The 14805-nt window shown below is 34.7% G+C and overlaps 1 protein-coding gene across 1 annotated transcript in view; it reads left to right on the top strand.

Moving 5' to 3' along the window:
- Positions 1 to 12367, top strand: part of LOC140231816 (N-acylneuraminate cytidylyltransferase A-like) — a 40672-nt gene extending 28305 nt beyond the window's left edge. The window contains exon 8 of the mRNA XM_072311969.1: positions 12150 to 12367. Coding sequence (XP_072168070.1) covers positions 12150 to 12367 — 218 coding nt within the window. The remainder of the gene's footprint in view (positions 1 to 12149) is intronic.
- The last annotated feature ends 2438 nt before the right edge of the window (positions 12368 to 14805 follow it).

Here is a 14805-nt window from a genome sequence, read left to right as displayed (position 1 = left end):
ATCATTATGTCTGTAGACATGTCTAGCAGATTAAGAAGCCGCCCGTTTTTTACTGATCTTTTAAACTTTCAAACAATGCTTTCTTTGACAAACTAGGGAATAAGCATCAATTTAGACAATGTTTGCAAAAATTCAATATTGTTGACTCGGTATAAGCAAAAAGAATCATAATTGATTAAAATTGCTATTTTTATATGTAAGATACCTCTAGTCTGGCAGAACCCTGAAATGCTGGTTTCATTGAATGTTTTACTATATGGCGTGTCAAATTTACGAACATTTAATTGTTTTGCATTATATTTGCTTTTTACTGGATCTAAATTTATAAAACATTTTCTGGTTGTGTGTGTGTGTGTGTATGTGTGTGTGTGTGTGTGTGTCCTTACCGTTTTTTTTTTTCTGTAGCTTGATTGCTTTAGTCTTTGAGGTGTTCCACAAATAGCTGGGGGTGTTTCATAAATCTGTTCTTAAAGTTACGAACGACTTAAGAACGACTGAAACACGTTCTGATGTGGCATACTTATCAGAATTTCGATAATTCAGCACAAGAACTGATCACCAGTCGTTCTTAAGTCGTTTGAATCTTACTAAGAACAGTTTTATGAAACATCCCCCTGAAGAAATTTTGCTATGCTGTTCATGAAAACACTGTTAGAATATGCTCCTAAGCAAGAGGAAGGAAATTGACAGTGATAAAATCGAACGATTCAGTTAGGTCGAGAACGTTCTACTCTCTGCAAATTTTCTGTCTGCCTTGGAAACAGAATAGAGTTGTTATCTTTTGTAATATCTCTCGTTGTTCTAAATTTTGTCTCCGAGATAATTTCATTTTCTGTATACTATCCAAGTACGATGGGAATGTCACTTGACCATAAAGCCTTAGCTCTTGCCAGGGCTCGACATTTGACGTGGCCCCGACGGAAAAAAAAAATCCTGTCGGGCCATCAAATTTCTAAATAGTATCTTGATATCTTGACCGATCGGATTCAAATGGATTGCTATGTTTCTATCATTTCGGGACATATACATTACTGTTTCCGGCTACCAAAATTACAAATCTATGTAGATTTTATTGGACCTAACGGGCCACCAAGGGCAAAAAGGTTAGTGTCGAGCCTTGTTTTTACTGAAGTTGCACCTTTAAAGGTGCTATCATTGTGGCAATGGTCTGAATGGTGCAACGTCTCGCCACCCCCGTTACATGTCCCCAGCCCAGTAACCAGGACCTCCAGAAGAGTATCCAGGACCTATCTTCTAGACTCTTTCTCGAACTCGTCAACTAAGGGATGAGGTAAGCAGCATTACCTACAAACTCACACATCTCGAGCGCAGCGTGGAGTTTTAATCGGACAAGATATCGGATACTGAACAGAAAGAAATCCTAAACCTGACGAAATCCATCAGCAACGAGACGAAAAACCAAACGAAAAATCAACTGCTCTAAGAAATCTACAACCGCAAGCAAAACCTGCTGTTTTATAGCTTAAACGAACCCCAAATGAGAACATTGAGAAACACTTTCGTTTCTCTCGGCATGGAGGAGGGAGCTGCTCGTATGGCAAGCCAAATTACTTTTTAAAAAGATTTTCTGATATCACGAATTCCATTTCGCGATATCAAAAATTCGAATTTCTGATATTACAAATTCAATTTTTGATATCACAAATACCCTAATTGGTTTATCACGTAAAACCAATGTTTGATATCACGAAATCGAATCAGTGATATCACAAATTCAATTCGTGATATCACAAATTCAATTCGAGATATCACGAATTCACGTTCTTGATATCAAGAAATACATTTGGGGATATTACTAATTCCAATTTGTGATATCATTAATTTACATGGAATTTCAGCACATATCTTTCGCAAAGAAATCATTTGATTTCGAGCATTAGTTTTGCGCTGAAATTCAACAGTAAATTCTAGCGTTAGTTGAGCGCAGAAATACACAGGGAATTCGAGCTTTAGTTCAATGCAGAAAACCAACGGGAATTTGAGCTTTAGTTGAGCGCAGAAATACACACGGAATTTGAGCATTAGTTTTGCGCTGAAATTCAACTGTGAATTCGAACGTTAGTTGAGCGCAGAAATACACAGGGAATTCGAGCATTAGTTTTGCGCTGAAATTCAACTGTGAATTCGAGCGTTAGTTGAGCGCAGAAATACACAGGGAATTCGAGCACTAGTTTTGCGCTGAAATTCAGCTGTGAATTCGAGCGTTAGTTGAGCGCAGAAATACACAGGGAATTCGAGCATTAGTTTTGCGCTGAAATTCAACTGTGAATTCGAGCGTTTATAGTTGAGCGCAGAAATACACAGGGAATTCGAGCATTAGTTTTACGCTGAAATTCAGCTGTGAATTCGAGCGTTAGTTGAGCGCAGAAATACACTGTGAATTCAAGCATTAGTTTAGCGCAGAAATTCCTATGGAATTTCAGGTGTTATATTTACATAGTATATGACGATAGTTAAAAAAAAAAACCTAAAGAGTTTTAGCAACTCGTCTTCATTTAAAGTGATTAGGAATTGGTTTTAAAAGAATCGATAAAAATAAATCGTGTAGCAACATATCTAAAATGCCATTATTGATATGTTGTCAATCACTTCAAAGTCACATATTATCATATTCTTATTTTTCTCCATTTCTCGCCACTGATTTGGCAGAGACTGGTTGACTTACAACTTTTGTTTGCATTTCTCTTTACTCTGAAAGATACTCTCTCCCGACCTCCCCCTGTTACTCCTCCAAGTTAATAAGAGAAATTTCTCATTTGCGCAGATTAACAAAATCGAAGTCCTTCGTATCACTGCTTTTTTCCTACTACAAATTCTAACTGTTTGTTTGCCATGCATACTGCTGCGTAAACTCCTCAGAAGATCTGGATATCTTCACTCTTCTTGCTCTGGTCAGATGACTTTTGGGCTTGTGCATTCCAGTTTTGTTCTCCCCGGTTTTGGTTCTTGAATAAACTTGCCTATAATAGATTACACTTTAAATTATTTTACAAAGTCATAAACATATTTGGGCAGGCAAACTGTACACCCAACACTATTGGTCTTAATGGATACACCCCTTTGTTCTGGAGGAGTGATTTTTGAGAAGTGAGAAAATGTCTTTAGGAGAAACACGTTGCTTTATGTGACCACCAGCCGACACCAGTGGTGGACATTTGGCAGGTTTACAACTCCCTCTCCGCACCCTGCACGAGTCAAGTCTCCTATATCTTATTCCCCCACTGCTGACATACACAGACCAGAGGGGTGATTGCCCTCGGTCGGTCCTCCGCAATACAAACACGTGGTATGCTTTTATAACACACATACACATACAACCACACATAATTATCATCGATTTGGTGGAAGAGTCTTACTGCAAGGGGGATTACCACATAAAAAATGTATCATAATTAACAATAACGTAGTAATAGATGACGTGTACAATTTGAGGATCAAAACAATGAATTAAATGTAGGCCCTAAGTGAACATATGGTATCACTGAATTCATTATACATATTATGTTGCAAAACAATTGATTTGTATCAATAATTCATCGAACATACCTTGATGATCATTATTTTAGGGAATGATGGATGTGTAAATCTTTCATATATAGTTATTTGTATTTTGAACATTGTTCTAAAAAAGTTAGCAGTTGTATACATTCCAATATCAGCTCAAAACTAATGTTCCAATTCCCTGTGTATTTCTGCGCTGAAAAAGAAAAAACCGCTCGAATTTCAGCGCAAAACTAACGCTTGAATTCACTTTGTATTTCTGCGCTAAACTAATGCTCGAGTTCACAGCCATTTTCTGCACTGAACTACGCTCGAAATCCCTGTGTATTTCTGCGCTCAACTAACGCTCGAATTCACAGGGATTTACTGCACTGAACTAACGCTCGAATTCCCTGTGTATTTCTACCTTTAACTAACGCTCGAATTCACAGTTGAATTTCAGCGCAAAACTAACGCTCGAATTCCCTGTGAATTACTGATATCACATATTCGAATTTGTGATATCAATAATTCAATTTGTGATATCACAAAATGGAATTTGTGATATTAGAATTTCGTATTTTTGATATCACAAATAAGAATTCTTGATATCACAAATTCAAATTAGTGATATCACAAATTCATTTCGGGATACCACAAATTCAAATTTGTGATATCAAAAATTCATTTTGTGATATCTGGAATTCCCATTGGTTTTTCACGTGAAACCTATTTTTGATATCAAGAATTCGAATTTCTGATATCACAAATTCACTCAGTGATATCACAAATTGAATTTTTGATATCACAAATTCGAATTTCTGATATCACAAACTGAATTTGTGATATCAAGAATGGATTTTGTGATATCACAAATTCGATTTCTTGATATCACAAATTAAGTTCATGTGCTACACTTACGGGAATTTGTGATATCACAAATTGAATTCTTGATATCACAAATTGGATTATTGATATCAAAAATTTGATTTTTTGATATCACAAAATGGAATTCGTGATATCAGAAATTAACTTTAAATGTAAAAAAAGGCTTGCCATATGCTCGACGCATTATGATGCGAATCAACTATCCAGGCCATGCCTGCGGGAGACCCCACAGGACCCCGGATCAACTGGCCCGTGATCACCTACCCCGATCATTGCTCGGTTCGTCTCGGTCCTTGTTCGGTCGAACAACAGCAACGCGCCGGCGCCCACCCAGCAGGCGGACCCCAAACCAACTCCTAGCCGCCCAGAATCACCGTGCGAACCGATCTCCCGCCCTCACTGAAAGCACGCAGAAGCTTTTAAAAGGGCCCTGAAATCCAAATGCATGTTGATTTGTGGTGATTTATGATACCCTCAACATCACTTTTTGGTGAAACAAATATCGAGAAACATTCCAGATATTTTTAACGACTTTTCTTATTTTTCTTCAGATTACTTGGGAACGCCCAATAAAAATATCTTTCCAAACCAATATTCTTGAGATGACCTCATCATCTGTCAATCATTGCTAAAGTACTAAAATGTTTCACAAAAGACATTGGAATGCACCTTCCTCTCGACTCAGCATAACTTGCATGTTTTTGTGATATTAATGTGACTATAAAGAAAAGACAAGGGGAGGGAACATGCAAGTTATGCTGAGTCGAGGGGAAGGTGCATTCCAGTTGAACTTTAACCTGAACAAGACAATTTAGTATACAAACGTTTTGCAGTTTAACGACAATTTATCATCTAACCTTGTAATATCTTTTGTATCGTGTCGATCTCATTTTGGTGTGCATACATGTGTATAGTCATTCATATCCTTGCGTCCTCTGTTAACAATCAGAATAAAGGAATCAAAAGGTTTTAATAATGTGTACTGTATAATGAATGGGTACATGAAAAATGCACATGTATATCAAAACAAGTATATGACAACCCAACAGAAAATTTTGTGCACTGGCAATGCACACAACTGCACACAACACTGAGAGGGAAAATGGACACAAACACTGACGAAGTTTAATGTGAACAAATATTCAACTAACATTCAATTAAATTTCCCGGAGGGAAAGGAATGAAGGTTCACATTTGAACAAACGAAAGCTTCCAAAATAAGAAGGATGAGTTAGGACATATTTTTTGTAACATTTGATTTGATTTTGATTTGATTTATTGGTTCCTGCATTATATCATTGCTCATGCAGATACATACATATTATATACATTGTTGGTGCCATACACATTTACATAAACATTATTGTTGACAAAGTAAATTTCTTCATTGCCTTTACAATGTACAACAAAACATACCGAAGATGCAATGAATTACACAGAAGGGCTACAGCTTAAGCATTGCTTGATTTGCATGCAGCCCTCGTACATAATACATAACAGATAGGAAAATAGGAGGGATGGATGACTTGCATGAAGATAGGATAGAAGAAAGGAGAGAGGAGAGGTCTGTCTGCTTTCGCTAATACACAAAGTTAGATCACCTGGATCACTGAATAGTAAAGCATGACAAATTCAAATATTTTCTCACCGAGGAACAGGTGAACAGTTACACTATCCCTATTATCTAATGTCGCTCGCAGAAACGTGGTTAGACAAAGATATATTATGTTGTAACACGGTATAAATGCATGGTTATAAATTTGAAAAAAAAAAAAACCAGAAAACTATATGGAGGAGTACAATGCTATTTATACATTCCTGAAGATATATCATATACAAGATCTGATTGAAAACAAGATGACTTCGAAATTTTGTGGATCGAACAGATGCCTAGAAATGAGACTAGTCTTATTGTTAGTGTAATCGATTATAGACCACCCAACAGCTTTCGATCTTTTTTGATATACTTAAAAACCACTTTGATAATGTTCCCTCTGTTTCTGACATGATTGTTTTACTTGGGGACTTTAATTGTAACATGTTAACAGTGAATTCCCTATCAAAGAACTGAATAATTAAATAGATTGATAGGTTTGTTACAACTAGTTCAAGAATCAACTTTAGTGAGTGTCTTTAGTATATGGATGTGAATATGGATATGGATATGGATTTTGGAATTGGTCATACAAAAATAATTTGCATAAAATGCAAATCATCTGTAACTGTAAGAAGAAAGAATCGTTCCACTTAGACATTTCCTTGATCATGTTGATTTGTAGTGCAAGGGTGGGATCCTTCAGCATTGAACACTTCTCAAGGGGTTGCCCTTTGGATTGGAACTGTTTTGACAATATTAATATTGTAGAGCAATGTCTTCTCTATTTAAAGATTACATTGCATTTCTTGAAACCCAAAGTGCCCTTGCTATACGGCACGTTTGAATTTTGGAAACGTGAACGCTTTGAACATAATGTATACATGTTCGAGTTATATGAAAATGCACATTTTTAATTTTGTAATATACGAGGATGGGGTATTTTTGGCAGAAACCACAGGGTTGCCATTTAATGCGCATCCTCTTCGTTGTATAGATATTGCAAAGCAATGCTTATTCCATTGTTTCCCTGACATTTCATTGATATAAAGGCGTATTTGCCGTGTTGCTGGAGCTGCGTTTAAAATACACGCTAGAACAACCCCTGTATTATCGGTGATGATATCAGTGTTTTGTAATTACGGGGCGTGAGCGTATCATTCTATCATTGGAGTGGCTTGTAGACCCCCTAATAGCTCAATAGATTTCTTTTTAGAAAACATGTTCTCAATATATTGGCACGTAAAAACATATTCATTTAATTTCATTGGTGATTGCCATATGGATATCCTACAATCTAATTTGCACTAAAACAATTTTAAGTTACTGAATACATTGTCAATGTGTAGTCTTCATCCTCACACGAATAAAGCAACCAGAATAATCAAAAACTCTGAAACTCTTATAGATAATGTATTTTTCAAAATTTTGTCAGTCGGAAAATGTTAATGGTATCTTATATTTTGATATATCTGTCCATCTGACCATCTTTGTCATTTCTCAAAAGATTGATAGTATCAGCAGTAAGCACAAACGTGAACATATTAGAAGAGAAACAAAATATAACATCGATAGGTTCAATGTTGATTTGGCAGTTGAGTCTTGGGATGATGTTTTCCAAATCCGATATCATACCAACAGGTCGTACGAACTATTTATAACAGGCTTCTTTTTATATATCAAGAATATATCCCTTGCACGGAAAAATAGAACATAGGAGAAAGGTTCGAAGACAATGAATTACCACTGGTATTATAACTAAACCAAATAAAAACATGCGATTAAACAGGAAAGCGTTACACACGCGCTTAGATGGCATTCTAACAAACATAAAAATACAAAATGCATCAACAACTATTATACGATTGTCCTGAATATTTTAACATTCAACAATGAGTCTTGCTGGATCCAATACAACCTCAATGTGGAATATAATTAAGGACTTAAAAAAACACTTGTTCTAAAATTAATCAAAATGGATATGAAATTAAGGATCCAAATATAGGTTTTCCCGGCCAATTTCGCACTTTTTCAGTCAAATTCCTAATTGCTGCATTCAATTTAGCACAATTCAGCCTAGACGGCATGTTCGGTATTTCAATTTTATAATCTTTTCATTCAAATTCATTTTGGAGCATTCAAATTACCTTTTACATCATTCGAATCAGCACTTTTTCGGTTTAAATTCGTAAGAAAAGCACCATTTCGCAAATCGTTCATTCAATTTAGCACGATATAGTCACGTGATCACGTAAACGCTGCGCTCGTTCATTCGAATTCATTCTTGGGCATCCAATTTCGCATTTACTGCAGTCAATTTAGCGGACAGGTTTATGCTTTTATTCTGATATCACCTGTGCAACAGTACTTTCAAAATAAGTGTTTGTGTTTATAATGTTCGATAGCATTATTTCATTCACAGATACATTGATCTTAAGTTTGTTTTGTCAATAATTGGGAGAAGGAGGTTTCAATTCTCATGATTATTTCTTTCATCTGCATGTTTCATTATTTTCATTTGGTGGGTGCTAGATTGCGTTAATTATCATTAGGAATAAGTAAAAATTCTTGGATCAGCTCTAGCCATCAATTTGTCAAGGTTATTACCCTCAAATGCTTCTATGATTCTTTCCCTGTTTTCTTGAGAGATACGTCTGTATCTAACTCGAGCTGCCATGACTGGACATAAGAAAGTGAAGTGAATCTATGGTACTGGTGCAAGCATGGCATGTATAGTTCTGATAACATGTATGGAAGAAGAGGGGCGTTACAGAACAACAAATTTGAGTTATTTAGGGTCAAAGATACCTTTACTATATACTTAACAGTGTGTGGATGAAACAAAAATTCACATTTAAATACGCATAAATCACGGTTCTGACCTTTTCAAAATAGAAATAACATTACGCCAATTTGAATGAACATATTTGGAATTTGACTGCCCATACGCGAAATTGAATGACTGAAATACCATTTTCCGCCAGTGCTGGCGAATTTGAATGACTGAAGAGCACGTGCCAATTTGAATGCCCGTTTTACGAATTCGAAAGGCACATGTGCGAATTTCATTGACCGAAATGCTAAATTGAACGAACAAGTTGCAATTTTGAATGACAGAATGTGCAGTGACGAGGATTTTCGCTAAATTGAATGAACTTTTTATCAAATGGACTGACAAAAGTGCGAAATTGGCCGGGAAAACCTATATTATTGCAAATTCTCTTAATGAGTATTTCGTTAATTCATGACCAAAACAAGCTTCTTCTGTATGTAGATATAACTGATAGAAGTTTTATGCAGTATATTTCTCAATCACTTAGTATTTCTTGGTGTTTTTTTTTTTCTCTCGGCAACTTCATACCGTGAAATAGTTGCTGCTAGTTTTGAAAAACACTGTGAATCCAGTAAGTCTTTGGGTTACGACAGTGTATGTGTATATCTCCTTAAAAAGATTATTCGTTTTAGTTTGCCCCCACTAGTGCACATATTCAACATTTTTCTCAAATCAGACTGCTGTCCAAACTCCCTGAAAATCGCAAAAGTACTTCCAATCCATAAAAAAGACGATCAAACACAATTAAAACAATATCGCCCAATATCCCTTCTTCAAGGAATATCAAGGCTTTTAAAGAAAATTGTTTACAAAAGATTGCTTTCTTTTTTCTTTGATAAAAGAGAAAGAGAAATAAAAGAAAAATCACTCTACCAATTACATCATTTTAATATTTTTAACAAAATAAACAAAGCTTTTATTATTCAAACAGGGAAGATATTATTGGAGTTTTTATGGACCTCAGTAAGACGTCTGCTACCATTTATCACAAAATTCTTGTTCGAAACATTATGGCGTTTGCTGATTATTTATGCAGTCGTGAGCAATATGTCAACTTATATTTCTCCAGGAGATTAAAAAATCAGTGTCGGAGTACAGCAAAGGTATAGGCCCTCTTTTATTTCTCATATTATGTCAATGATACAACCAATGCTTCAACAATCTTGCATTACATCTTGTTTGCAGACGATACAATTATATTCTACTCGCATAATGATCCCCAGAATCTTCCCCGCACACTCGATTCTGAATTACGCAGAATTTCTTATTGGTTTGAAAGTACAAAACAAAAAAAGCTTTAGCATTAATAAAACTCCTTTCATACATCGTAAAAATGTTAATTTGCCTGATATTGAATGTAACTTATATAAAGGCCACCTCTTAACTATACTCTTTTACGCACTTGTGAATTTTTTTTTTTTATCGAAAGTTGATAGTGTTTGATATACCACAGGATTAAAAAAAAAAAAAACTTTAGATCATTAATAGACAGTCTATAAAGGTATATTAGGAGTCTAGTAACTTGTTGCATCAGTCGATTTCAAATTATACTCATGATCACATCAAAAATAATTTTGCAAACATAAATATGTTGCAGACACATACAGGACACTAAAAACAAAGCCAACTATATATGCCCAAACGTTGTACTTGGGGCGCTGCACAGAACATCACAGCACAGCATAACACAGCACAGCACAGCACAGCACAGCACAACACTTATCTTAACACTGTTTAACAGTAGTAGTTTGTTTATGTTAGATTCGGAAAAAAATTGCTTATTGAGAACAAACAAAACAAAGATTATCTTTAATTTACCCCTCTTTTTGCCTCAACATTTATTACGTTATTCAGGAGTTGATTATCGACTTTATTGTGCAGATACGTCCCTTACAGTTATGTTAGTCAAACTGAATTTCGAATTTTACCCCGAGGCCTCTATCCATGTCAGGTAGCTGCTTATTAATGCTGTTTCCTGTTTTTCTGTTGTTTTTTTTACGATTTCTAGAAATACACACCAGAGTCCGTACATCAATTTACATGTACCTCCTCAATTTTATCTATTAAGACAACATACCATGTTCTGAATAAATAGTTAATCATCACGTAGTTCATATACAATTTTTTATTTTCACATTTTCCTTCTGAATTTTTTATTTGTGATATTGTGGGTATTATTCCATACGTCTAATACATCGAATACTGTTTTGCTCATAATGTATGTATGTATTTTGAATCACTTTGTAAGACAGTATTGTAAGCTTTATGCGTTGTGTAATGTCATTTTCAAAATGTATAATTATATTCTCTTTTTATATGTGCGCTTTGAAAAAAAGCAGAAATAAAACCAACCAACCAAACAAACAACATAATTGTGTTCACGGCAAAATATCCGTTTAATAAGAAAATGGTAGGGAAGTAGACCCCCTGAGTAGGCCTACGCTAAAATCATTACTGCATGATGTATCAGATAGTGAATGATCCTGCATAATTCCGGACTCAAGAAGCTGCAAGTTCGTGTGTGTGTGTGTGTGTGTGTGTGTGTGTGTGTGTTGTTTGCAAGGGGAAATGTATATAATGTACACACGTTCATATAACACGCACCTCACTACATAGGTGCGTGTTATATGAACGTATATATTTATTTTCCGGTCGCCCACGTAGTATTTGTACAGTGTTCCTCTTTATTATTGTACATATATGTTGTTCTATAATTTGTCTCGTATATTACATGAATCTTTTACAAGCGTTTGAACAATATCATTTAATGATATGTATACATTGTACTTTGTTTTTTATTTTCGTTGATTGGAAATAAACTATGATTGATTGATTGATTGATTGATAGGAAATAGGTTAAACTGAAAATTGGGCTTGTCTAGACACTGATATAAAATTTTCCGCTTGTTTAGGTCAGATTACATAAATACTCCCCATTTTATTCTGATTTTTTTTTTTCCCGAGAGGTACTGCTTACCATTGGGAGCAGTGACTTGAAAAATGTTCGAGATATCACATTTAATGCAAATGTGTTGGTCAGGTATATCACAAAACATGCTACATAATGCAAAGATTTCGCAATAAACCCTGAAATATAACTTTTAAGGAGATTTCACTATTCTTCTAAATACACCACAACTGTAGACGGTTTAGTGTAAAACCATAATTACTGCTCACATTCTATATATTTGATAATACTCCAAATTGGTTATACTCATTCAAATTTTCACATTGGTTGTTTCTATCCCTAACTCACATTTCAGGACTATTTTGAAGCACTAAAGTTGGGTTTTGTTATATCTGCAAATGATAAATGATGCCTTTAATCCGCAGGGCGTGACATCGACGACATAGAGTGTATTTCAACAACCGGTGTGTCTGGTGTTCCAAATGATGCTCCAGAGAGTGTGCAGCTGTGTGCAAAGTTCGTCGCTAAGCAACGAGGAGGTTGTGGTGCTGTGAGAGAATTTTGCGATCACGTGAGACTCATCAATGAAAAGGCGGAATCCTTCCTCAAACAGACAAAATCATCTGAATACGGGATGTGTTAAACATTGGGGTAGGTTTTACATTCAATTCACTGATTCTGTTTAGTCGAAGACAATGAATATTCGTATGATATGTATATATATAATATATATATATATATATATATATATATATATATATATATATATATTGTAGCCTTTCCTCGCTTGTGTATATGCGCTGTGATGCCCCATGGACTAGTTGGAGAAGGGTGAGGATACTCCGAGCTAGGTTAGAGTCCGTTTGGTTGAAATATACAACCAGGCGTAGGGAACGGCGTTAGATACCAATCTATTCCAGTTAATTGCTTACTATCATACCAGAATTATACTAGTTGCCAACTGCGAGTCATACTGTCAGTCGCAATTCATCCTAGCCCAGATACCAGTGCAGAGCACGCAGGTACAGAGACCTGTTGCAACCAGTGCACACGCAAACTATTAAAGCATCACCGTAATTGCATTGCACCACTCACCGATACTTATGCTGTGCTGCAACAGCCTCAAAGGAAACGATCCAGGCAGCAGTAACCAATACAACCGATGCTTTATTAACAGTGAACAGCACCGATCATTCACACTTTGGCCCGTGCCCGGGCCCACCGGTCTGAAGTGATACAATTTGGACCCCTATTTATACTCTGGCCGCTATATTTCCAAAACAGTTACGCATTTTACTCGCAAACCTTTCCCCAAATAACGCTCATTTACTCTCAACATCATACAAAAATGATTGGATAACGAAGTAAATAATTATATGAGAGATTATTATTGAAAGTAATTACATTTCCAGCCCTTATTACCCCTCTAAAACTTCTAAATTGAAATAATCCTGCCATAATCGTTATTTTTTGTTTTTGTTCTAAAGAATATTTTATTCTTTATCAATGGGAAACACAATGTACAAACAAATTTATATAAAACTATTTACATCAATTTCATAATCATTTTCATCAATGGAAACAAAATTTATACCGAAACTTAATATCAATTTGATACACTTTAATACACTCTGATACATTTTTTCAAAATCCATATACACATCTCTTTTTTCTTAACTATTTTTACACTACTAACCCCTCATTCTCTTTTTATTTTAATTTCATTCCTGTATTATACAAATTACGAATTTTGTTATCTAAATCACTAACCCAAAGATATATATATATCTATATATTTATATATTTATTCAAACCAACTTTAAGTATCAATATCCGTTGACTGAAGTTTATTCAAAAAAAAAAACACTCAAAAAAAAACCCACAAAAAAACATGATCGAATCATAATCAATTGTTAAAACAATCGATCATACGATTTTGTTGTGGGGGGTGGAAGGGGGAGGGGGAATGGGATAGGGTAGTAAGAGGGAGAATGGACGGGGTATAGGGAATGTTTGTTTTTGTTTTGTTTTGTTTTTTTGGTTTTTTAACAATAAACTTCAATCAATGGATATTGATATTTTAAGTTGGATTGAATAAATGTTGAAAAGAAAGTATGTTTGGGTTAGTGATTAAGTTAATGAAATTTGTAGTGTAATGAAGGAATGAAACTAAAAAGAGAATGAAATTCCATGTAATATAATTGTCAGTGTAGATTTTTATATGGGAATTTTTTCTGCTTTTTATGATTGTGGGCTTGTTGATTCAAGTGCTTACTGGAGGAGTTTTTAAGCTACTTTTGTGCACCAAATTGGTTTAATTATATAATCTTGCATCATTTTATTCGCTGTTTTGATTTATCCTTTTCTATCATATTGTTTTGTTATATTACATTGGTCTGGTTACTACTGATTTTAACTAGACGTTTTGCTCCTTTCAACTCTGATCGCTTGTTTGTAGTGTTTTTTATGCTTATTTTATGTAACAGGATTTTATATTCATATAGTTGGATTGTACAGGACCTTGATGTAAAACAGTACTCACCTGCTGATCTTGTTATCCTGTCAAAATATGTTGAAATAAATAAATGAAAATAAATGAAATGTGTACATGGAATGTGAATAAAATGTATCAGAGTGTATCAAAATGTATTAAATTGGTATAAATTTTGTTTCAATTGATGAAAATGATCATGAAATTGGTCCAATGAATTTTGTATAAATTTGTTGTAAATTATGTTTCCCATTGATGAAGCATAAAATATTCCTGAAACAAAAAAAAAAAAAAAAACAAAAAAAAAACGCAATCGATCATGCAACTTTTATAATTTGGTAGTTTTAACCCGTTTTCTTGCTAATAATTCCAAAACGTAGATTCCTCATAATCAACTCTGTCTGAATAATTGCTAGAAAGCTTAACTGATAGGCCCAATTTGGTATCAAATTAGCTTAACTGAAATGGACGATCTCAACCGATGATCATTTATCTTCATCGGTTACAATATACATATATATGTATATATATAATCCATAAGTATTTCATATGAACGTTTTGTTATTTTGCTGTGAATATGGTCGGAAGGA

The sequence above is a fragment of the Diadema setosum genome, chromosome 8 (assembly GCF_964275005.1).
Source record: "Diadema setosum chromosome 8, eeDiaSeto1, whole genome shotgun sequence".
In the NCBI taxonomy this organism is placed as follows: Eukaryota; Metazoa; Echinodermata; class Echinoidea; order Diadematoida; family Diadematidae; genus Diadema; species Diadema setosum.
Note: the sequence above shows the minus strand (reverse complement) of the source record. Positions and strands in the feature narration are given on the sequence as shown.